We start from the raw sequence: 26,083 nt of genomic DNA, 5'->3' as shown, positions 1-26,083 counted from the left end.
TCTCAACAATGTAATCTGCCATTTGCAACTGGCAAATCAGATGACTGAAAGGGGGAACTATTTATCAGCAGTCATGAACAAATATTTACTAATGAATAAATGGAATGAAATAGATTTTATAAGAGCACCAATGGTGGTCTGAATATTTTGTAAACTCAGAAAGAGAAAACAATTACTAATGCCCCTCATTATTCCAGCCAAAGCTGATTAGACTAGCATTAGTGTTTCTTTTTGAAATTCTTTTTTTTTCACCAGAGTGATTACAACCTCCATAGCTACTAATTTGTTCTTTAAAAAAATTGATTAAGTGAGCGGATCCAGACCTCATACATATTTTTAGGCATACTTTATTTTATTTCCAGCATTTCATGGACAAAACAATATACCTCCAAGAATATTTTAATCCAAGGTACTATGTTTTTAGATACACAAAATGCAGAATGACCTTTATTTAAATTAAGTGGACAAAAACAGGAACAAAAGTAAGGTTTCCATGAGAGATCACAGGGTGTCTTTGTGTTGCAGATGTCTGTAGCAGGTATAGCAGAAAACAAAATTGTAACTGAATCTGCAGCAGAGAGAATATATCTTGTCCTGTGAGAAGATGCAGTGCACACACAGCAAGTCATAACAGATACACATTACACTCACCAAAGTGTCAGTCACTGCTATGGGTCTGTCTATCCAGGCATTTACACTGCATCCATCAATGTGATATCTAAATGCCTGTGGATAGGCAACCCTGTCCAGCTGTGATAAGAAATGCCCCAGTTCACACAGAAACTTTCCTGGGATTCAAAAAGTGCACTTTCTGGATCCAGTCAGAACTGGAGGTAGAAGGGCCATAATGTTGCAAGAAAGGCCAGTGTCTCAGCCTAATTTGCAAGCTAACAAGGCTTAGATAGTTCTGCACCCAAAGTCTGAATAAATTTCAGCCAAACCTGTCACGAATGAGGGCCTGCATCTGGGCCCAGGGTCAGCTAGTAGCCAACCGTAGCCAAAATTCCTCATTGGCCAAATTTCCTGATTGACCAAGCAGCACAGCCAGAACTGCTCTTAAGACCAGCAGTAGCACTTGGCCAGATGTTGTTCAATGCTTACACCAGCAGGTGTGATTGCTCCTGTGCCGGCCTTGTTTCTAGCCTTTCTCAAGCCTTGTTCAGCTCAGACTCCTGTGTCCTGGTCCCAACTCTGACCGACACCGCTCCAACTGCCAGGTCTGACCACCCATGCCCCAGTCCAAGACAGTGGCAAACCTTTACAAGTTTGCCCATTGTCAATTGCTGAATACATTAGCTACTACATCTCAGTACTACTTGGCAATACCTTGATGATTCAGGGTAAGATTTATTTTTAATATTTATTGTTTCAATAACTCTGCATGGTCAAAAAAAGTCTTAAAAATACACATCAAAGGGTTAAGACCCCAAAACAAAACTGAAAAATTAATAAAATCCAAGGCATGATCATGCTCAGTTAATCTGCCTTTGGCTAACCCCTGTTGTTTGTAGAGTGGAAAAACACTAAAAGGCAAGATCAGCAAAGCCAGGTCTATATGACAGTTCAAACATTTCCAAGCACTTGAATCAGTTACATGTGTGTGCTTACAAGAAATTTGCAGTTCTTTCTCTCTCTCTCTCTCTCTCTCACACACACACACACACACACAAAGATACTGCATTAGATACTTAGCATTTTCTTCTCTTTTAGTTTCTATGGATTTGTGCTGCCATTTAAGAAAAAATAGAGTGGAAACCACTTATAAGGATCTCACTCCTAGTGAAAATGAACCCGCAATGAACAAAAAGTGAAGTCCTGGGTTTTGTCAAAGCATTTGTCAAGGTTCCTCCCCCACTCTGAACTCTAGGGTACAGATGTGGGGACCTGCATGAAAAACCTCCTAAGCTTATCTTTACCAGCTTAGGTCAAAACTTCCCCAAGGTACAAAATATTCCACCCGTTGTCCTTGGACTGGCCGCTACCACCACCAAACTAATACTGGTTACTGGGAAAGAGCTGTTTGGACGCGTCCTTCCCCCCAAAATACTTCCCAAAACCTTGCACCCCACTTCCTGGACAAGGTTTGGTAAAAAGCCTCACCAATTTGCCTAGGTGACTACAGACCCAGACCCTTGGATCTTAAGAACAATGAACAATCCTCCCAACACTTGCACTCCCCCTTTCCTGGGAAATGTTGGATAAAAAGCCTCACCAATTTGCATAGGTGACCACAGACCCAAACCCTTGGATCTGAGAACAATGAAAAAGCATTCAGTTTTCTTACAAGAAGACTTTTAATAAAAATAGAAGTAAATAGAAATAAAGAAATCCCCCCTGTAAAATCAGGATGGTAGATATCTTACAGGGTAATTAGATTCAAAAACATAGAGAACCCCTCTAGGCAAAACTTTAAGTTACAAAAAAGATACACAGACAGAAATAGTTATTCTATTCAGCACAATTCTTTTCTCAGCCATTTAAAGAAATCATAATCTAACACATACCTAGCTAGATTACTTACTAAAAGTTCTAAGACTCCATTCCTGGTCTATCCCCGGTAAAGACCAGCATATAGACAGACACACAGACCCTTTGTTTCTCTCCCTCCTCCCAGCTTTTGAAAGTATCTTGTCTCCTCATTGGTCATTTTGGTCAGGTGCCAGCGAGGTTACCTTTAGCTTCTTAACCCTTTACAGGTGAGAGGAGCTTTCCCCTGCCCAGGAGGGATTTCAAAGGGGTTTACCCTTCCCTTTATATTTATGACAGCATTCCAAGGAATTAAGCTCCCTTTATAATGATGTGTAAATTAGATTGTAAGGAACTATGGGAGCTAGTGTTTCTTGAGTCTGGGATCCCACAGTAGCAGTAGCAGGACAAAGCACGCTTCATCTATGTCCTCTTCCAACCTTTCTGGAGCTCCTGCATCCTGTACAAGCCCTACTGTATCTTTCACTGCATGCACATCTTATACGGGCTGCAAATACACATCTATTAGATGTGCATGTTGTAAAAACACAAGTATGGTTCTTACAGAATATAGACGCCTTTCTTGCATGGAAAATTAAAGGGGGGCTTTCATGCAGTTGCCCTGCACCAGTTAGGTCATTTCCACTAAGGGTCACATGCAAATTATAGTGAAGCTACTTCACCGTAAAGCAGGTTCTACTGAATTTTATCAAAAAAGGAACAATTTTAGAAAATAAAATTCACATGGAAGTGCTTATGGCTACATGTTTCTATTCAGCTCAGTTATAATCTCAGTGGGAATGACTAAATCGGATGTGGATCCTTTCACTTTTAAATTGTCAATTTGAATTTGACTCAAGTCAGTACAGAATGTGACCAAAAGTGGGGGCTCTCCAGTGGACTATGTGGAGTGAGTTGGTGGGCTCAGTCCAGTTCCTAGTGCCCAGATGTATACAGTGCATCACGAAAACCACCAACACAGTTGGGATTATTTTGCTCCTTTAGGGCACATCTCAAGGGTGAGATTTAGGATTGTTTACGGCATTGAAATTAATCTTCTCTTTCACCCCCAGGTGACTTGCTGTAACCAATGTTTCTCCTGCTGACCAGTCTCATCTCATTGTTTCCTTGTGCTCTCCCCATCTGCTTGATGTACATACCTGTTGTCTATCGTCTTACACTGAGATAGTAAACTTTTCAGAGCAGGGGCTGTCTTGTCATTATATATTTGTACAGTGCCTACCACAAGAGGACCCAGGCCTGTAGGTGGTACAATAATACAAATAATAAATAATGGCTGAGTTGCAATGGCAGATTGCTGTGGGGAAGCATGTTCTACTCTACAGACCTGCTCTGTGGAGAAACAAAGAATGTCATTCACTAGTATCATCAATCCAGCATTTTTCACCAGCTTTAAATCCATATAAACTCATTTTTTAAAGTGAACAGACACTGAGTGGCAATGAGTGCCTAAGGATAGCACGGAGCATACTGGCACGATCCATTATATCAAAGCCTCATCAAAGATATTTTAACCCTTTCAGGAAAAAGAAATTTTTAACAATCAGCACTATCATCTCTATCACACTCGTAAGAAGAATTCTGATTAAGTTAATACTTCCCTGTTATCAACACTGAAGAAGACCAAACATCAGGTTCCCAGTAGCTGGGAGTGAAAAATAAGCTCTTTTGGAAGGTTGCTAAGTGGTTAATTTTCTATTCTTTGTTCCCTCTCTACACCACCTGCCTCTGACTGCTCATCCCTGCCTCTGTCTTCCATGGAGCTCTCTGGCAGATGCTGGTTAGTCACATGCAGCAGACAGGTGGAGGGGAACAGGCACATCATGAATTACATTTGTAATAATGATCCAATGATGATGTGTTCCTTTCTCTGAGGCCTCCCTGCCTCCTGTTCTTATTCCTGCCCATCCCCCCACTGCTACTCCTGTTTTGAAAAATAAAGGGAAAACGGTGGCAGATTTACCTACAACATTTCTGTTTCAGTCCTAATTCAAAAGGGCACAGACGATACAGACATTATTGTTTACAGAGCTGCAGACCGATGCCCTTTCACTAAAAGCACACTCTGTGACTGTATGTAATAGGTTAAATAGGTCTTGTATCTCAAACCAGCACACCAAGAGAAATAACATATTTTACTTTTCCTTTAGCTACAATCAGAAACCAAGATAAAGGATTGAATTTATGACACAATGGTCAATTATCACATGCATAATATAAATTTTATTGCACAGAACACATTTATGTCTGCATTGATCTGCCATTTGGTAGCAAATACCATAAATTATTAATCTTCCCTAACGACGAGAGAAATATTCTAATACTGGAATGTCAACAACTATTTTCTTAAGTCCTCTTTCAGTTGGATTTTATCACGGGTCATCATGTAATCTAAATACCAACAAATGTTAGAAAGCTAAGAAAAGCTCGGTTACTGTGAAATTATAAAGAAAGGTGTAACCATAAGAGACCACATCTGCAAGCTTTGAAAAAAAATGTCTATGGAACATCTCATGTGGTTTTGGCTCGCCACACACAGGTGGACATTACTCTGAAGGGTGAGGGATTTAAAAATAACAGATGGCATTTTCCAGAACACTCATTGCTGGCCTAACTCCGCTCCCATTGAGAATTTTAGCACTGGCTTCAACAGAAGCAGAGCTAGGCTAACAGGATGTGGTTTTGAAAATCCTGTTGAATATATGATGATGAAGTCAGGATAAAGTCACAGCTCACCTTTTCCTTCCTCAGGCACAGTGTCTCCTCTCAGACACTCACGGCCATATTTGGCTTTCAGATTTCTCTTCCCTAGAACCAATAGGTCATTGATGACCTAATATTACAAGAAGTATCTTTTGTCCTCAGCTTGGTAAGCTCTCAATGTGCTCCCCTTTTTGCCAGGTCATTGTGGCACCCAGATGATTTCTGCCAGATGAAGCATATAAAGGGCTAGAGTTGCAGCGAGGAAAACAAATTCCAAATGTGACAATAAATTGCTAAAATCGGATGCAGCTGGAATGAAGACAAAGGAGGTTTATATCTCCTCTCCATCAGAAGAGCGTGTGTTTAATGAGATTTTTCCCATCATGCAGTACAGATGAGGCCTCTTTTTATTCTAAGTCCTGTGGGAAGAAATCCAACAAAGGTGCCACCTGAGCCCACAAGCACCAGTCACAGGGCACATCTGCATCTCAGCTGGGAGGTGAGAGTCCCAGCTTGTGTAGACAGACCCGCACTCGCTCTGCTCAAGCTAGCATACTAAAAATAGCAGTGTACTGTATCACAGGCAGCAGCCTGGGCTAGCCTCCTGAGTATGTACCCAGCTGGACCTCCTTCTCCTGAGCTAGCTTCCTGAGCTGCTGCCCATGCTACCCTGGCTACACTGCTGTTTTTAGCACACGAGCTCAAGGAGAGTTAGCATGTGTACGTCTACACAGTCTGGTCATCACACCTCCCAGCACAAATGTAGATGTAGCTAGAGAGAGCATAACCACTTGGCACTTAGGAATATACGTATCATCTCTACACACGACACAACAAATGTATTGTAAGAAAAAGATTTAGCAAGGTCAATGTCCCTGATCCCTGGGTCTGGCTGAGCTATGCCACCTTTATATCTCCTAACCTCCCCATACTGAGGCTGGCAAGGGACCAGTTTGGCCCTTATGCCAGCTAAGAATCATTGGAGCTTAATTGTATGTCCAGAAGCCACAGCCCCACCCCTAACCCCCAGCTGTCACACAAGGGATAGCCCCTACCCCCACACATCCATCACCCATCCCAACCCTCTATATTTTACTCTGGTGTGTTCAGCCCTTCCCCAGCACACAGGCCCTGCAACCCCACAGGGCCTAGCACAGGTTAACTTGGCCTTTGTATGGGCCACTTGCTACTCCCCTCTGAGTATAGACTTTGCTGAATGGTGAGTGTGATGGGTTCCCCCCAGGGTGCCACTTGGAAATGAGATACCACTTAGTACCCTGACCCACCAGCCTGGGCTCCCTCTCACACTGTATTTCTGTGAAAGCTGCAAAGCCCTCCAGTCTGCACTTTCACCAGCATTCATACAGGTCCCACACCCAGCTGCAGTTACACGCAGGCTCCCTAATCACCAGCTTCCCAGCCTGGGACCCCACAGCAGTACCATCCTGCCCTGGTCAAATCTGGCCAGCATATATAACACCCAGTCTGCATCTCCCACAATATGAAGAGGACCATGCACACTTGTGGTAATCAAGCAGAGATTTTCCCGAAGCACTCCAGTCAAAGCTCACTGGTTTAGATTAAACAAAAAACAAGTTTATTAACTACAAAAGATAGATTTTAAGTCATTATAAGGGATAGCAAACAGATCAAAGCAGATTGCCTATCAAACAAAAAACTCAAACTAAGTTTAATATACTAGATAATCTGCTAATTCATATCCAGTCTCTCACCCTAAGAGATGATACAAGCAGGTTTCAGATTCTTAAGGGACAAGCTGCACTTGCTTTACAGTTTGGCATCCCCAGGTGTTTTATACACAGGCTAGAAATCCCTTTAGCCTGGGCCCAGCCCTTCCCCCAGTTCAGTCTTTGTTCCTCACGTGTTTCCAGGACTCTTCTTGTGTGGGAAGTGAAGAACCCCAGATGATGTTACTCCCTGACTTGTATAGCTTTTGCATATGGTGGGAACCTTTTGTTCCCAAAGCTTGGTTCCCAGAGCAGTTTGTGGAAAAATACTGACATCCCAAGATGGAGTCCAGCATCATGTGGCCTGGTCACATGTCCTTGTAGTCATAGCAGCCATCACTCACAGGCTGTCTGTAGCATTCTCAGGAAGGTTCACCAGATGGGAGATAAGCCTTTCCTAAGGCCTAGTATTTTTAATGGCCCATTACCCTGAATAGATCCTTTTACAACCAGCTATTTAGACTGAAAGCATCTTGTCTAGTGGGCGTTACCCAGGTGTAACTACATTTGAAGTACAGATACATAGTCAGTATTTATAACTTCAATAGCTCAGACATAGGTGAGAGGTTTTTCACAGGAGTGGATGGGTGAAATTCTGTGGCCTGCGTTGTGCAGGAGGTCAGACTAGATGATCATAATGGTGCCTTCTGACCTTAGTATCTACGAATCTATGAAACAATGCTTCTCCCACAACCACACACCAAACATGATGTATACATCAGGGGCTGGAAGGGATGGCATGCAGATCTGCGCCACATGGCAAGTCTCTGTAGGAGGCAGTGTGGTAACAGCACCAAACTGCAATTCAGGAGACAGGTTCAATAACTGGCTCTCTCACTGAACTGCTCGGTGACCTTAGGCAAGTCACTTCTCCCTCCTTGCCTCAGTTTTCCCATCTGTGACATGAAGATAATAATAATTACCTCCGTTGTAAAGGACTTTGAGATCTAGCAGTAAGAGACAGGCATTATTGATGTCTCCTTTCACTGCCAGCACAATGCAAAGGGGCAGTTATCAGGGAGGAGGTTCTGATCGATTATCTAGTTTATATTTTCTTTTCAGTTTTAGGCCTTTATTTGTCCTATCACTGTTTCATTGTTAGTTAATTCTCTCTCTTTCGTGCTGCAAAAATATATAATACACAAAAGCTGGATCCTATGTTGGTGATGCTCTAGCCTATCTATGGGAGATAGAACAAGTTGACTTGAAAGGATTAAATCTTCCCCTGAAAATAGAGCTACTGGAAGAGAAATAGATATAGAGTTTCTGTTCTCCCTGTTGCATTAGAATCACAGGTGAATCCTCCAAAAGAAATGCCAGGTATAGTAGATCCTGAAACACAAGGATCTCCTGGAATAGTGTCTGGACATCCTGAAGAGGTATCAGACAACTGGGATTTTCCTTGCAGTATTCTCTGGTGAATGAAAAAATATGTGTGAGGTGAGGGGAAAGAAAATCTACATAACTCATTGTAGAAATGCTCATGGAAAATGTCTGTGTCCAATATATTGGAGAAATAATTCAGGAACAGCCAATATCATCAGGATTTCTGGTATAGAGATATTTGAAATTGCTGATCTCTCACCACATCCTTGTGTTCCTCTGATTTCCACCTCTTGACCATCTCTTAAGCCCTCTCTGTCTAGCACTATCCTAAGACCTTTCTTCTCTAGTGAAAACACAATGTTAAAAACACTTCAGAGTCACTTAATGCATTCCCAGAGCAAGCCTTAAGAATGGATGCACCATAGAGTAGCACGTGGCACCTTGGTTCTCATAGGGGGTCTCAGCAGCTGAAGCACTGGGACTTTGAGCAGCTGCAATTAAGGCTTTCTTTCCTATAAAGGAAAAGATGGAAGTAGTCAGAGTATTGTGAGCCACTAGGCTTTGAGCTGAGCTGCAAGAACATCTTGGTGGGTGTGACAGGAGACTCTTTGGCAGGTTGCGCAATGAAGAGTGGAGTTTAAAGAAGGAAGACATGAAAGAAACAGGTACTTCACAGGCAATTCTTGCATTTCCTTTGTCTGACTGGCACTATGCTCTCCCTCATCCTGCTCAGTATTCCTAGTATTGCCTATCTTCCTCCTCCCGCTCTTCTTGGTACTCTGTGGCAATGGGCAGCTGAGAAAAGCAATAGGATAAGCCCAGTGAAACACGAAGAGAATCAGCAGCACTCTTAAACTACTGTGGCATCAACATTAGTGTTAAGTGGTATACTCTATTGGACACAAGGTACCCCTAAAAGTTTTTAGATCTCTTTAAAGATCTTTTAGTTCTCATTAAAGAACTCGTCTCTTCTCTGGTTAGTTGAAGGCAGTGAACTTCACTGAATACTCTTTTTCCCCCTCACCCTGAAAACAGCTCCCGTGTGTGAAAAATGGACTACTTTAAACTTATTCTATACCTAGATTTTCTAAGATTTCAGAAAAGTGGGAAGTGGAGAACATGAGTAATTTACTCATTTGTCCTGCTACCCCAATTCTAGCATCTCCTTCTCTTTTTGACATTTGCAAACACTGCTCTCTTCCCTCCCACTGAGTAACTGACAAGTTTCTCAAGTCAAACGTACATCGCATCCCAAGTGAGAAAATACAGTAATATGGTCTTTCTCTGTGTCACATTTTTGTGACCTACAGCCAGAAAACTGAGATCATAAATGAGACATCAGTGAGATCAAAATAGGGCCCTTAGGATCTAGATGATCAATTAGGAGATATAAATTACTCTTCAGTCTGAAATTCAACCTTGTGATGCATGGCTATAATCATGTTTTACATGAAAACGTAATACAAAACTCTAAATTAAAAAAGTTAGGAAATCCGGTTTCCATTGTTTTTACAATCAGTCATTGATCATATACGTGTTTATTATTGTATTCAATGCTGGAGACCCTAAATCTTGAAATTTTACATTTTGAGCTTACTACTCCCTGAGTTTCTTAATTATTTAATTCCCTGCAGCTTGAGAGAGACAAATTAATTTCAGGAGCCATAATAGCTAATTGTTGGCTAAATAAATTTAAAAGGAGGTGCCTGTCCCTGGAGATAACGTTGCTCATTTTAATTAAAATGACCATTTTCTGATGTAATGTAAATAAAGGTTACTATAGCCTTCTGCTCCAAGAACATATTAACTCTTCTTGCCACTTCCAGAGACAACATTATATGTGGTGCTTGAACTCTTTTTAACTAATTTGTATCTTTACTCATTTTACCATTTACCATATTAACATTCCTGCATGAATTCAGAAACACCACACGTGTAAATGGTGCTCGACATAAATTGTTATCATATGAGGACATACGTTAATGTTGCAGCTGCAAAAACAGAAGTTTAGCCTCATAAATTTTCACAGTCATAGGATGGAGTGAACTTTTCAAACCTGAGATTTTATTTCAACTGAATGAACATAGGTAAAAGTCTATCATTTTTAGTACGTATCAAGGTGGCTATCGATGCAGTTGTTTAAGTAACTTTATAGATAGGCTTGGTAGAATTCGATTTTTATTATTTTGATGGATATCGATATTTATTTCTAAGCTTTTTTTTCCAATTTTTATCAAATTTTCACAGTTGCAGGAAATTATAGGGGGTCAGACAGCAATTATTTAATGACAGTAGATGCTGAGATTCAAAAAGCTAAAGCTCTATAACCATTAAAACATATCACATGTCAAAATATACAAAGTAAACATCCTTAAATCAAACCACAGCTCTCACACAGCATTTTTCTTACTTTGCCTATCTGTAATTTTTTATCATCATTGATGGGAATATATTTTCAGTTTGTGAGTGTGCAATGAAATCAATGTTTACCAACTTTACCAATAAAAATCTAATCCTTCCAAACCTACTTATAGGAAATGACATGCCATTTTGCTGTTTTCTGAGATGGCTTGATAAAGGCTATGTCTTCACCACCAACAAGGTGTGTTTCTACAGCAAGCTAACTATCTCATTAGCTATATCACTGCAAAATCCTAGTGGAGACAAGGTGCTGTAGTTTTTACCTCAACGTAGCTAGTCAAGGTCAACACTAGGTGAGGGAAGGGAGAGAGTTTTGACCTCACCTATGTACATCCAGGTAAAAACTACCTGTGCTTTGTGTCCACTGGGATTTTACAGCACAATCACTAACTCAAGTTGTACTAGCATTCTGTGGATTTCATGTTAACAAAAGTAATGTACCTTTATTGCCTACAATCGGCTCAAAAGCTAGATGAGAAAAACACTACACCTTCCAGCTTGGAAGTTTTACAAATTATTGTGATATGTGAGTGACTACTTAAAATACAAAAGGCTCTCAGGACAGGAAGAACATTTTGGCATTACATCTGGAGCACCGCTATTACTCTGAACAAGGCACAGAAATATGGAAAAGAAACTACATTGCCTAAATTTGCCAGTGTTGGCAAGGATGAAATCACTGTATCAACAGAACTTAAGTCAAAGGTATGCTTAGCTGAAGCAGCATGCTCCGTTTTGTGTCAATACACAGGTCTGGACCACAACTTGAACCAGATAAGCTTGTTATGCAAATGATGTTGGCCATCAGGAGAGAAGTAGATAATGAAATTACTACAAAGCCAACCACTCATCACAAGGGTGACAGAAATATCAGGCAAGGTCCTAACATATGGACAAAAGGCAGTAAGGAATTTATATAATCATTACTTTTAATTTATCATAACTAAGCTGTCATGAGTCATGCATTGACAAATGCATAACTAATGCATATAAATGAGCCAATTATCAGTAATGGCTAAAAGGTTCACAGCTGTATAGTCTGATGTTTTTATTATAAAAAAAATGAAGGTTTACTAATGTAAACTGAACCCTGGGTAAAAATGTTTCGTAACTTCACCTCTTATGGGAGATTGCAAACCAGTAAACAAAATGTGGCAATGTCACAGCAAATTCCATTCCAATGTTCTCTTTCATGAAACTACAAAACTGGTAAATTTATTACAATTGTTGTATTGCTTCAGATATCATTTATGCTTAAAACACTGCTTATTAGTACACTTTACTGCTTCACTGTGTATGTTACTGTAAAAACAAAAAGCAGGTTCAACGAATTTGGAGAATAGCTGTTGGGAAACAAATAATTAAAATTGATCAGATTACAAACGTATAATTTTAGGATATCAAAAAACTGAAAAAACAAGTATTACACTGGATATATAAACCACCAAACCTTGACTCCTACTATAGAGTCATTTATACCCTATTGGATTTCAGTGTTCACATTTAATTAAAAGTTTGAATAAAGGTCAGGAAGTGTTAAGCTTAATTTATTGTATTGTTCCCAAGCTCTGAAAGGGTTTCCAAGAATGAAGGCACCAAGAAGGAAGCGTGTGGAGGACAACACTGAAGCAGGATGTATCAAATAGTTGAATTTTGTTCTCATATTTACCAACTGCCTTGTCTCTACACAACACAAACAGAATATTAGACCATCGGTGATGATTTTCTCCCAAACATTGGCTGCCCGCCACAAGCACCTCAAGCTTCACATTTTAGGGGTTCTCTGTCAATATGGAAGAAAAGCCAGCCATCATCCATTGCAGACTTGGAAGATTTTTATCCTTTGTAATTAATCAGTGATCACAATGTACTACATAGTTACTAGTTAAACCAGGCACATGTAGCATAGAAAAAGAGGTCGGGTCTATCTGCTCCAAATGCACAGAGTTCTACTACTTCAGCAAAAAAAAAATCTCCTTTAGTTTTCAGCAGTAGTAGATATCATCTGTAGGTCAGCCAGCATCTTGCCTTACCTTATGGCCTGATCCAAAAAACACTGAAGTCAATAGGAGTCTTTCCATTGACTTTAATCAGCTTTGGATCAAGTCCTTAATCTTCAACCTCCTAAAATGGGAAGTTGCCCCAAAAGACCAACTTCAGAAAGTCTGTGTCAGACTCAGTTCACGTACCACTGCTAGTTCAAGAGATTTCTGGATACATTATTTGAGGCACAGGTACAGAATGGACCTAGCCAGGTTTTCAAAGCCAAGGGGAAAAAACAAAAACTGAGGAGTGTTGTTTCAGTTGAAGCACCAGGAATAAGAGATTTAAAGCATTAAGTAACTTGAATAGCATTGAATCAATAAGGATCTGATAACATAAGGGCATATTAGCGCAGAATGAAGTCCTAAGATATGATGAACATAAGAACATAAGTATGGCCATACTTGGTCAGACAAAAGGCCCAAATAGCCCAGTATCCTGTCTTCCAACAGTGGTCAATGCAGGTGCTTCAGAGGGAATGAACAGAACAGGTAATCATCAAGTGATCCATTCCCTGTCGCCCATTCCCAGCTTCTGGCAAACAGAGGCTAGAGACACCATCCCTGCCCATCCCAGCTAATAGCCACTGATGGACCTATCCTCCATGAATTTATCTAGCTCTTTTTTGAATCATGTTATAGTCTTGGCCCTCACAAAATCCTCTGGCAAGGAGTTACACAGGTTGTTTTAAATCTACTGCCTATTCATTTCATTTGGTGACCCCTAGTTCTTGTGTTATGAGAAGGAGTAAATAACACTTCCTTATTTACTTTCTCCACATCCATCATGATTTTATAGACCTCTATTATATCATATATTTGCTTATTAATGGAAGTTATTATAAGAGTTTTAGATTTGATGATAAAAGATAAATTATGCATTTCTTAGTTTACTTGTTCTAACAAACAAAACATGAGTTTGGTTTATTGAGGATCCTATGCTGAAGCTGAGTGGCACCTAGATAACACATCAGTCCCTAACTTAATATTTTCTGCTGGTTTTGGTTTGTTAGAGGTATCCAAGGTTGGATGGAAGGGGGTTAGGACAACCGCTTTGTTCCTCTCCTTTTTCATTTTGATTTTAATTGCCTAGAATTTACTTCAGCAAACCCTTCCCTGCAAGGCAAGTCCATATGTTGCTACCACATTTAGATCTCCTATACCACCAAACTTTACCTCTAAGCCATCAAGCAAACCAAGTGTATTAATAAATTCATCCTGGGTCCATCACAAGTCAAGAAGCTAGTCAACTTAGTATAGTCCACAGCTGCTGTTAAGCAAATTGCATGAAGAGATCAAACTGAGCTGGTCAGTTTTCAAAACATGATATGCAGTCTTCAATTTATGAGATGATCATATGTGTTATAACCTTTTACCAAGCAAAACAACTGTGTGAACCAAGTAAATTCTGCTTTCAGGGTTTCATGTCACACTGTAAGGCCTTGTAGAGTAAGCAGTTTTTAAATGGAGGAAAAACTCACTGTGAAATGAAGTGGTTGAATCCTCTGCACCATTTTTCTGGGTGTAGCAAAGTAGGGGGAGGATTTCTGAAAAATAAACACAGTTTTCAGTTTTAAATATTAAGGGAAGATCTGTTAAATCATAATGTTATTGCAATTTTCTCATGGATATTCAATAAAGATAACATGAGCTCTATTAGAAAATGGTGACACAGAAAGGAATGTCCAAATAGTCTATATGCTTTGGATGCCTGTCTCATTTGGTTTGGGTTTTTTTAACAATTCCTTTCCCTCTTAATGAATTTCCCCTTTTTATTTCATTGATGTTGATGCTGGTGACAAGTACAGAATGCATAGTGCACATCATGCAAGCTTCCCTACAGTTTGCTTTAATTCAGCTTGACTCTGAAGGGATCATCTGAGGGCTGAGCAGTTAATCCAGTCTCCATGCCCATTCAGTCCTTGGCCTCTCCACTCAGCTAACGAATTATGATCATGATGTGCAGAAACATGGACACCTGCATATTAAAAACTAAGGGAGGGATCATCAACAAATGGTGGTAACTTTCAGTCATAAATGACTTGATACTTTTATATTCTGGTAACCTGGAGATTAATGTTTCCATATAATGAACACTAAAACTATTACAAAAGTAGCATATGATTTTTTTAGTAACATTTTCCATTCATTAGTTCTTACATTACATATTAACAGGGGCTTCCATAAGAATGCACCCAGAAGCCTACATTGTTGTATTCAGTGTAGTTGTAGCAATGTCAGTCCCAGGATATTAGAGAGAGAAGATGGGTGAGGTATTATCTTTTATTGGACCAACTTCTGTTCCCTTCCCAGACCTGAAGAAGAGTTCTGTGTGGCTTGAAAGCTTGTCTCTCTCACCAGAAGAGGTTGGTCCAATAAAAGATATAACCTCACTTATCTTGTCTCTCCAGAGTCTTAGAAATAACAAATATGCTGCCACATATTAGTTGCCATATAACCACTTTCCTCACTGAATACTACAGTAAGTTATATAGACAAGTAAATATTGGCCCATAGTGGAACATCAAATCCAAACCATTTGAACACTGAGGAAATTCAGACCTGGATACAATCTTGGTGACTATCATCATCTCCATCAGAAGGATATACCAGAAAACCAGATCTGAACTCCACAAACTTTGTATAAGTTTGGCTCCACTTCCAGATCCAGTAAAGCCCATTTCTAGTAAAAACAAAACAAAGTTTCCTGCCTGGCATGTTGGGTCATTATCTTCCATAGCTTTCTTCAAGCAATTAAAGTTTTCAAATATGTTTGGTAAGAAAGGTCTGTTAAAAAACTTTACTAATTTGTGTTTTATAGTATTTGAGGACACACTGAACTAGCAAAAATAGTCATATACTTTAGCTTAATCTGATACCAAATTGTCATGAATAGTCTCTACATTGCATTATGAATCATGCTCATTTAATTCAGGGCCACACTCTACAACAAGACATGGTTTGGAAACATTTTGGAAAACAAAGAGTAAGCAACATAAACACAATGTAAATTTGTACTGATCTGTTTAGCAGTCTTTGAATTTCTCACACATGTACATTCAAATAGTAGCTCCATTGAACAATTACTAGTCCAAAAAAAATCAAAACATAGTTTAAAAAAGACAATGTGGCTTTGTAATAAATAGACCATTTTCATTCATCTGTATCTATTCAAAACAAATGCAGTCATTTCATTTCATTGCAGGTTGTCACGTTGTCTGAGCTGAATATGTTATTATTTTTCTCTTTTGTTACAGCAGATGATGAGAGTGTAATTTTCCTCACAAAGTAAAGAAATTCAGAATGTTTGAGGTGCACATCATTTATCAAATTTACCATTAGAAAAAATATGTGATGGGTTATTTTCAATGGCACTAATATTTCAGTCCTGTCTTCCAATAACCATGTTTATATCTTTGGGTACATCAGAAAATCTGTAACTGTACCTTCAAACACAAAGCACAGTAGATACTTTCAGAAGATACATCAAGAAACAAGACTATATCTGAAAGAGAGACAAGCTTCAAAAATCTCTCTAATGAACAATGGCTAGCACGTCAGATAAAACCAAGCCTCTCTCTAACGTACTTTCAGAGTGGCCTTGAGACTCCTGTTCCTTATTGTGGATAACAGCAAGTATGTTTCTGGTCATTCCACTTTTGACTCCACCTACCTTACTTTACAGGAACACTGCTTTATCTGACTCTCCAAGTTCTGATAATAGCACCAATCACTACAGTGTCTCAGTGTAAAGTATATTCCTACTGCCTGCCAAATGTTTGCAGTTAAACCTCCCTAGTTTGGAATTTCATTGCAAATTCAAAAGTCAAGCCTAGTTTGTGAAAAGTTTCACCAGTATTCATGAATTATGTAATGTAGCTAATATAGAATTGTTTGCATGTTCTTTTAGATACTATTCTCAAAGTCTAGCATCTGATTATATTCATGAAGGTAATAATGGGGTTTAATATAAAGAATGTAATTCAGAGGTAGTGTCAGTTCCATAGCATTATTTCACTAAGAATATTCTAAAAAGAAGCTTTATAAAGAGACTACAGTGTAAAACATTTCCACTTTAATACATCCCATGGTTGCAGATGTTATCATGGATCCAGGTAGAATTTCATAATAGAAGAACAGACCAGTGAACCAAATGTTATTGTTGATTTGCCTGTGGGAATAGAGTTAGTCAATTGATTATTTTCTGACTAAAGGAAAACCAAGTAAAAACAGAATGATTCCTACAAACGGCCATCAGATTATGCTAGCATCAAAGGCGCCTGCGTCTTCTTTTATTGGCTTCTCAATATTCCATCCACCAAATCATAAATCACTGACAATTATAAAGTAACTAATGAGTCCCTGAGTTTATGAACAGTTTCTTGAGCCTAATATTTCTATATCTGTTCATGGAAGAATTTGGTATTATTCCTAAATTCTCTCTAATCATCTAGGCTATATTGGAAAGGTGGTTTTATAGTTGAAGCACAGAACTGGATGCCAGAAGTCCAGGATTCAATTCCTGGCACTGCCGTAGACGTCTGTGTTACTAGGCAAATCTCCTAATCTGGGTCTCAGTTGCCCTATCTGTAAAATGGGGTGATACTGTTTACACATCCCAGAAGCTTGTTAAGAGGCTAAATTTAATTAATGTTTGTAAAGCACATTGAGATCCTTTGATGCAAGATGCTATTTAAGTGCAAGGTATTAATACCTTTATATGCTTCTACTATTTAAATTACCCAGTAGATGAAATGTTGCCTCTTGGTCCATTGCACAGAGAGTCTAGCAAGTGACTTTGGTTAATATAACCAAAGAATGTTTAACCAACATTAAGGCCTGATTTAAAATCACAATATTGAAGAATATTGAATGAAGTTTGGAACCCAGTCTTACTGTCCACTCTGCATTCATATGTGTTCAGAAAAAAGCCAATTCACTTGCCACTGAAGTTAAGTCAGATCTGCTGTGTTACTTAAGGATAATGTTATGCACTCCCATATAGCCTTCTATAGGCTGATTCTATGGAAGCAGTGGTAACCTCATAATAAACCATGAAGCCAAGAAATGTAGGCATGCCTATTATTGGAGTTTTATGGACACCTAGTACTCAGTGGATTTCCCTATAAATGGCCACATATGCAGGAGTAAATAAAATACCAGCTGGAATAAGGTATAGGACATGCTGATTAACACGTAATGCAATTCACTAAGTCATGTTATGCTACAATAAGAGATAATACAATTGTAACAATTCTAATAACAATACATTTAAGAATAAAAGTCCTTCCCAAATGGGATTTCTCAAGTGGTTGGCAGTTTTCTCTTCCACTAATCACTATCCTAGCTTTAGGGATATATCTCTTATGCCCAGATCTGCATTTTCCCCCAGGCAAACTAGAAATCTGGCTCTTTCAGCTATTCCTCACTGCCTGTATATATGGCTCCCTTGTTCCTCTTGGGTGACCGGAGCATCAATTTGCTTAGCTTCTCTTCTTGAAGCACTACAAACCTCACTTGTGCCACACTAATCCCAATTTAACTGAATTTAAATTAAAAACTAGTAGAAACATACTATAATGTTAATTGTTCCAATCCTTTGCAGCATACCATGACAGGCTTTCCAAGACTGACTAAAGTGTCTATGCAAATTTTAGCAATCCAGATAAACTTTGACCTTTAGCATTTCCAATACTCAGGGCTTTTCTTGGCTGCTATCCGTGGGCTGAAGCTCCCCTCCTGAGCTCACTAATAGGAGATTTTAAAGAAAATTCTAGTGTTGGTAAGGCCACCCCTCTCTCAAAATCATAAGCAACACTCTGGCATTCCCTTCTCCCAGAATGGAGCCAACATATATTCCCCCTGGACCAGAAGGATGCCTTTCTTTTTTTCTCCTTTTGAGAAGCACCTTGTCCACTGGCTGTCCTACCCCAAGAGGATTCAGGGAGCTGTAAGTGACTCTGTTGTCATCAAATATCTCCTGATCTGTCCTGAGGCTGTAGCAGTTCAGCCTCTGCTGGAGGAAGCTAAGTGATGGCCTTTTAAAGCCTTTTAAAATAGTGTGTTAGCTTAATTTTTCTTTTTATAATAGAATTTTTAAAAATTAGATTTGCCTTGAACACACAGTACTCACCAAGGATTCCTACAGAGTTTTTATGGACAGTTCAATATATAGGACAAGATCTTGCCATTCTGTGGAAATGCACTTTGCAGGTCCCAAAGTTAGATAGGACAAAATGTGGTTTAGTTAGGACAAAGGTTTCACTGCATTTTATGGTGGAGGTGGGGATTACCAAGGATCTTGGAGCATCTGAAGAGGCCAAGGTTCCTGCAAAAGGCAGTCAGACAAACTCCTAAGACAACAGTTGAGTGTTAAGCACATGGAAATAGGTTAATATCCAGGGATACGTAAATGTCCACGAATTTGGTTTTTCTTTGAAAAGACTGTAACTTTCCTGAAATCTGAAACTAATGATCAATTAAAAACTCTGATTTATAATACTGGAATTGCATGTATGAAATATAAAGTGACTGAATCAAATAGCTTATGTAGCACATACTGTTGAATCACAGCCAAATACGGCACTTGTCTTGGTACTTTGGCCCAAACAGGGATCTATCTAAGGTCACTTGTGTCTCAAGATTATGTTATATCCAACATGTGTTATTCTATTGATGGCATCTCTTTGCATCAGCTGATGTCATTGGACTTCATTAGTATCTGGCAGCTTCTGCAGCATTTTGCACATATTCATAGAAAAGCTAAATATCCAACTCTTAGTAACTTGCTGATGCGTTTTATGCTATTCTTCTTCTTCAAAAAGAGCACATGTAACCAGTTCAATCATCCTTGCCATATATAAGTAGCTCAAGGACAATAGCAGCTTATTTTCTAATATAAGTGATGGATAATTGCAAGAAGTAGATAAGAAGTTCATTGCATGAGCTGGCATAGCTAGACCTTTCTAAATGCACTCTGATGCAAGAAGGGTGATCAACCATTTATTTCCCAAGTTTGTGCCTTTTTTCCCCTAGTCCTTAGTTCTATAATTAGACCAATACCAAATGTTCCATTTCCTTAGGCAGAATCATTCTTCTGCGGATGGATATTGTCCTCCTCTCACTACATTCTCTGCCTTCCATGGTCTGATTGTTGTACTTACTTTGTGGGAGTTTTGTATGAGTGAGGACTGTTGCACTGAGCCCATACAGAAGGTAACCTACATACGCACACACAACGTTTTTAAAGTTCAGAGCTGCTTAGAACATGAAGACATTAGCAAGCTCAGCCCCAGAGAAGAATTGATTCTGAATGATCAGTAATAGGGAGTAGGTGCTGGAAATGTTTTAATTCGTTGAGTTTAATGTGTTTTCTGTCATTCAGTTTGCCTCTAAAGTCACAGCTGGTAAAACCAAAGGGGTTATTTTACCACAATCAGACCAGCGACATGGTTCAGTGAGCACCATTTGTTCTTTACATTAAGCAGGGTGCCTAATTACTGCTCATAGTTAATAGATTTATGATACGCAAAAAGAAAATAACTGCTTCAGATTTTAAATAATTTTTTAAAGTGCATTTTGCTTTTCAAGCATTTTTAATTTCTCAGAAAAAGTATGTCAATACATTTAGCAACATATTTTATAAAGGAAAACCAGACCCAATCTCCAATGAACAGACTGTGTCATCAGAGCCTGCCACATTGTTTCTAATGGGGGAATTAGCAGCTGAACATCCACACCTGTCACCATGAACAGGCTCTGGCAAACACAACCAGGTACATGTTTCTTGTGCATTTCTTAAAACAGTTTGAAATGAGACAACCAGAGACAATATTTATGTTGATATTGGCCAGGTTTATACTTAAGCAGATTTCACTTGAAATTATACATATACACCTATTTCCTAAGGTGAAATTTTCTGTTTATAAAAAAAGTGAGAAGTTAATGATGTATAATAATGAGATACTACCACAAATGGTTATATAATACAAATGGCTTGTATGAAAATAGGTAAATACCTGAATGAAATTTATACCTAAAAAGTTCTCACACAAGCTTAAGGTCTGACCCTGCAAAGACTTACTATTCTGTACAGTAACACAGAAATTAATTAGATTGATCACAGCAGGAGTGAGTACCTACCTATACCGGCACTATGGCAGATTTTCCATAGACTTTAATGGGAGCTGCCTGAGGCTTTAGGCCAAGAAATACGCATTTACAGATTCAGGTCCTGAGGTAGCAGGACTGGCTAGAGAGTTAGTCACAGCTAAATGAGCATCATTTTCAAGCCCAAAAGATCTCCCACTCCACAGCCTTAGTCACATTAAATTTGAAAGGGCCCCAGGGCACTTTTATGTTGGGGTCTCACATAAGGAGGTCAAAGAGGAGATCATAATGACAAGAAATGGGCAAGACATGCTGTCCTCATAATAAAGCTAGTGTGATTTGTCAAAAGGCTTGAAAAATATCCCCAACAGCCACTAAACCAAGGAATGAGCCTAATAACCAGTATGAACACCTCCTGGGCCACTAATCACCCTAAAGCCATGTGCTCTGAAATTTTAAGGAATACAACAGTTGTTAATTGTGCACTGTATTTAATTAAAATATTATCAATCCACATTGAATTTAATTCTTTTTAAATATGAAACCTACTAAAAAGCTGGTCACATAGCAGTAAAATATATTTGTTACAAATATTATCTGATGATTTTTACATCTATTTATTAAATAATACCTTCAACAAATAGTATTTGGTCAGCTATCGAGCTAAGTGAAGATTGCAAAAAAGTATTTGTTGAAGAAGTTATTTGACTGAAATCTCTCATATTATATATTCACTGAATGCTTATTCAATCAGCCCTACTTTCTATAGGCCACACCCAAGCTCCTCCTTTCTTATGCCCATCTGTACCCTAAGCACCCACATCCGAGGCTTGGAAAATTTACCAAGCACCTTACAGCCAATAGACTAAACCTACTAGCCACAAACTGATAAAGATGGAGGTCCCACTAGCAATGGGTAATGCCCAAGAGAGAAAGCAACCCTGCACAGTCTCCCTCAGCTCCAGAGAAAGAGGAGAGTGCTGGGATGCCTACCAGGGTGCTGTCACTGGGCCGCATGCTCAGGAAGGTCCATCTTTCTTATCAGCCTCTGACTAGTAGGTATCTGATAAATTTTAAGCCTCCCTTCCCAGGGAGAAGGAGCATTGTCTCAGTTTCCCCCTTCTCACACCAAAGTCATCTGGCTGATACAAAGGGTGGGGTTCTCTGCTATCCTAGCCCTTCCTCAGCTTTCCAGGTGTTACAAAGGAGGTATGGCCATGGACTCTATCCCTGCCCTTTGCAGTCGTGGAGTCTGATCCAAAGCCAATTGAAGTCAATAGGAGGTTTTCCAGTCACCTCAGTGGGCTTTGGATCATGCACTTAGATATAAACAGTCATATTCTGAGGCACAGAAACTAAAGAAAGAAAAGACAAGTTCTCTCTGCCTCACCGGTAGGACATTTTAATTTGCTTAACTTCATCCCATGTTTCCTAGTTATACCAGCCCCTACCTAAGTCCTCTCCACAAAACACCCTTAACAATTCTTCTCCTTCAGTGCTGGAGTAAGAGGGGAAAGTGCTAGAGTGTTGCTGCCAACCTCTGTCTATCTTTTTTTTGACTGACAGCAGCGTATTTATGTATAGGCTTTCCATTCCCCACTCTCTGAAGCATTGCTTTCCCTCCTTGTAAACACACAATTTATCCCGCCTGAGGTTTGGGGGGGTCTATCTGACAAAAATATACATAAAATATAAATAAAAAATGTCGTGCCAAACCTGTGCCTCTGTTTACGTTAAGTATTCTCAAATTAGGATGAGGTGAAGCGTTCCGCTTTGGTTTTTTCAACCTAATTGCTGTGGTTTTTGTGTAGCCAAAAAAAGTCACTAAAAAAGGCAATAGGCTCAATTTGACCCCTCAATGTTAGTCAATAGGGAAAATGAAAGTACTACACTTCCAAGGTCTTTGGGGGTTTCTTGGATCCTAAACACATACAAACATTTAAATAAAGGATGACAGGCAAACCACTGTCTATTCTTTCTTTAAGTATTCTCCATCTATGATTAGGACAACCTGTTAGCATTGGTTTTGGCTGCATACCTCTAGTGGTTTTAGTGTAGCGAAAAAATGTCACTCACCAGGTACTGGGGGTCAGTTATACCCCAAATTAATTTTGCAGGTATTCCAAGACTAGATTATTTTTGTTTTGAGGCAGCAATTACAATATTATTATATGACTCTTTCAGCATTGTTTTTATCATCAGAGTTTCAGTGCTTTGTTTGTTTGTTTGTTCAAAAGAATGCACCAAAAAGGTCTTGGGGGTCTGAGAGACCCCAGATAACATTTGCCTTATGTATGATCACAATAGTCCAGCAAATTGAGTGTCTTTGAAGATAACACTGTCAAACTGAGTTTCTGAGAAGCCTACACTTGATAGGAAGAGTTTCTGGGGAAGCCACAACTGTCAGATACATTTTCTCGCAGGCCTACACTTGACAGATGCTGTTGCTGGGGCAAAGACTCGCTGTTGCATTGCACATGCACTGTGCACGTCTGAATGCATACATTGTTTGGATTCTGTTGAATTGCACATGGCATAATAAATCTCTGAATAAGAGATGGATGTTTCTCAAGGACCTGAGCACAGAAATGGTAAAACCACTCATGCAGGTAAGAACATTGCAGCCTTGCCTCGCCTCAGGCTGCCAGGGAAGCCATGTCTAGTGTGCTGGATGCTGATCCAGAGCCTAAGAAATGGGAAGATGTTACATCTGCTCAGAGAACGAGACAGAAAAACACATCCAAAATGTGCAAAGTGTCAAAACTGTGGTATGTTCAGAACATATGTCACCTATTTGCTCCATTTGTTTGAAGTACTAGGCCATTTACAGCTACTTTGCTGTGCCTGTGCCTTTTATATTGTTCACAGAATCATAAAATATCAGAGTTGGAAGGGACCTCAGGAGGTCATCTAGTCCAACCCCCTGCTCAAAGCAGGACCAGTCTCTAACGTTTGCCCCAGATCCCTATATGGCCCCCTCAAGGACTGAACTCATAACCCTGGGTTTAGCAGGCCAATGCTCAAACCACTGAGCAATCCCTCCCCTATATAGATATATATGCTATCTATATTCATTGTCTAAACATGGGGTCAGTTAGAGCCTGACACCTGTAGACAGTGTAGCTTTTTAAAAAATCATGGGGTCAATTAGACCCCAGCAAAAGCGTTGTGTAGTGTGCTTTTGAATCTAGGGAAATTTTAACTTGCTCATAGTTTATTAGTTCACTGGCTACAATAAAGTCTATGTTAAATGCATCCCTTGTGTTTTCCTCCCCCCAATTTTGACATAATAGGGGGTCTGCAAGACCTCAATATGGAATTAGTTGGGTGATTTTTGGTCCAATATGAAGGTTAAATGTGCAGAAAACAAAAACATTCAGTTTAAATTATTCCAAATCATCGTCACTTCTGAGCAGTAAAGATACGCCAGTTCAAATCACGTGGGATTTCCTTTAATTTAAACAAGAAATGGCTGTCCTCAAGTTAGACCAAAAGATATTGACAGACCAGAATCAGTTAAGGGTATCAGCACTGGAAATAAAATGTTTTTATATGTTTCACTATCTTTTAATTACAATTCCAGAGCCAGCAGATATTTCCTCCACCACTGGGACTCTCACTCTGACACTTTGTTGTGTGCATGCTACTAAAGTCAGAGCGAAGTCCCATGGAATATAATATGTATATTTTGAGATCCAAGTTAAATAGACAAATATACTGATAAGATCGTGGATTATTTATTGCTGAAAAGACTGTAGAGAGACAAAGTATTTTTCCCCGGGTTTTTATGATTCATTCTCCTGATCCCGTAAAATATAAATTGGACATTTGTTTTCTTTTCACTTCCCAGAAATGAATGATACTCTGGGAGCTTTGCGAGAATCATAAAGCCACATTGGTCCTCTTCTTTTTGTGATTTCAGGCTATATTTTTTCATCACCACTGAAGAGGCCAAAAAAAACCAAAACAGATTAACAATTAGACACTCCGGCTGGCTTGTGAAGTTTTGACTGACAGCTGGAGAGAATTTTTTCCTGCAGCTGTAAAAGAAAAACGAGTGAACAAGATACCAAACAGATTTTTAAAACTAAACTTTTTGTCAGGATTTGTTGGCAAGTCTCCAGCCATGAACATTTTTTGGCAGTTGGCATAGTAATAAGCAAGAACCTATATCGACAGATAAATTCAGTTTCAAAATTATACAGAAAACATCTTTCACGTTTCAAGAAGCACTATATAAATCACTGGAAAAAAAAGCATTTCGAGAAGAATATAAGGAGGTGGCCAAAAGAGATTCTTTTTCATGTAGCAAGCCCAGTGTTTCAAAGCAGTATGTGTATAACAGATCATGAGTCACTTATAAAGCAATAATGATGTATGCAAATAAGTATGCATTTAGCATACTAAATTATTTTGAAGGTCAGATCATAACCTTCAAGAAAATAAACTCAATTATATGAATGTTTAAGTTCAAGTTCATACACATTGTTGAAGTATGGCAAAGTGTTCTGCTTGGGAACATCTGGTTTATCTTTGACTTTTTCCCTTAAACACTGCAATTCACAGGCCACTGGTTTGACAGCTGCAAAGGTTTCATTAGCTTTTTGCAAGACCTGACAAGGCATCATTTATTTCTGTCATTTACTTTTCAGTTTCCCGTTTCAGTTTCTAGCTTCATTCAGACAGAAACAAGTATTATATTTCACCAAAACCTTCAGATGCAGAAGAATAAACACAGTTTTGCTTTTCAATGGTCAAGCTTCATAATGTATATTTAACCTAATAACTTTATGGTTATGGTATTGCATTTCATTTCATCATGAAAGTTTCATCTTTGAAAGTTAAGGGGCAACTGAAATTAACAGCTGGAATTGAAACTGGGGAAGTATTGTGAAAGATTTTTTTTATTTATAATCAGTTCAAATCTTTACTACAATGTATTATTTTGCTTTTCGATTAAAACCATGGCTTTGTGAATTTGCAAAGTGGAGAGTGCCAGTTACCAAAGAAGAAAATATGGGAAGTAATACTTTTGCGCCTGACTGAAAAACATACAGTATTGTCTAGACATTGCAATTCTGTAGCTAGAATATTAAGGTTTCAGAGTAGCAGCCGTGTTAGTCTGTATTCGCAAAAAGAAAAGGAGTACTTGTGGCACCTTAGAGACTAACCAATTTATTTGAGCATAAGCTTTCGTGAGCTACAGCTCACTTCATCTTATGCTCAAATAAATTGGTTAGTCTCTAA

General features: G+C 39.0%; 1 protein-coding gene across 1 annotated transcript in view; it reads right to left on the bottom strand.

Annotated features, from left to right (window-relative positions):
• The window catches only part of MYO3B (myosin IIIB), a 329,793-nt gene that overhangs the window by 218,390 nt on the left and 85,320 nt on the right, over nt 1-26,083 (bottom strand). The window contains exon 8 of the mRNA XM_073306891.1: nt 14,209-14,274. Within this exon, the coding sequence (XP_073162992.1) occupies nt 14,209-14,274 (66 nt within the window). The remainder of the gene's footprint in view (nt 1-14,208; nt 14,275-26,083) is intronic.

The sequence above is a fragment of the Lepidochelys kempii genome, chromosome 11 (assembly GCF_965140265.1).
Source record: "Lepidochelys kempii isolate rLepKem1 chromosome 11, rLepKem1.hap2, whole genome shotgun sequence".
In the NCBI taxonomy this organism is placed as follows: Eukaryota; Metazoa; Chordata; order Testudines; family Cheloniidae; genus Lepidochelys; species Lepidochelys kempii.
Note: the sequence above shows the minus strand (reverse complement) of the source record. Positions and strands in the feature narration are given on the sequence as shown.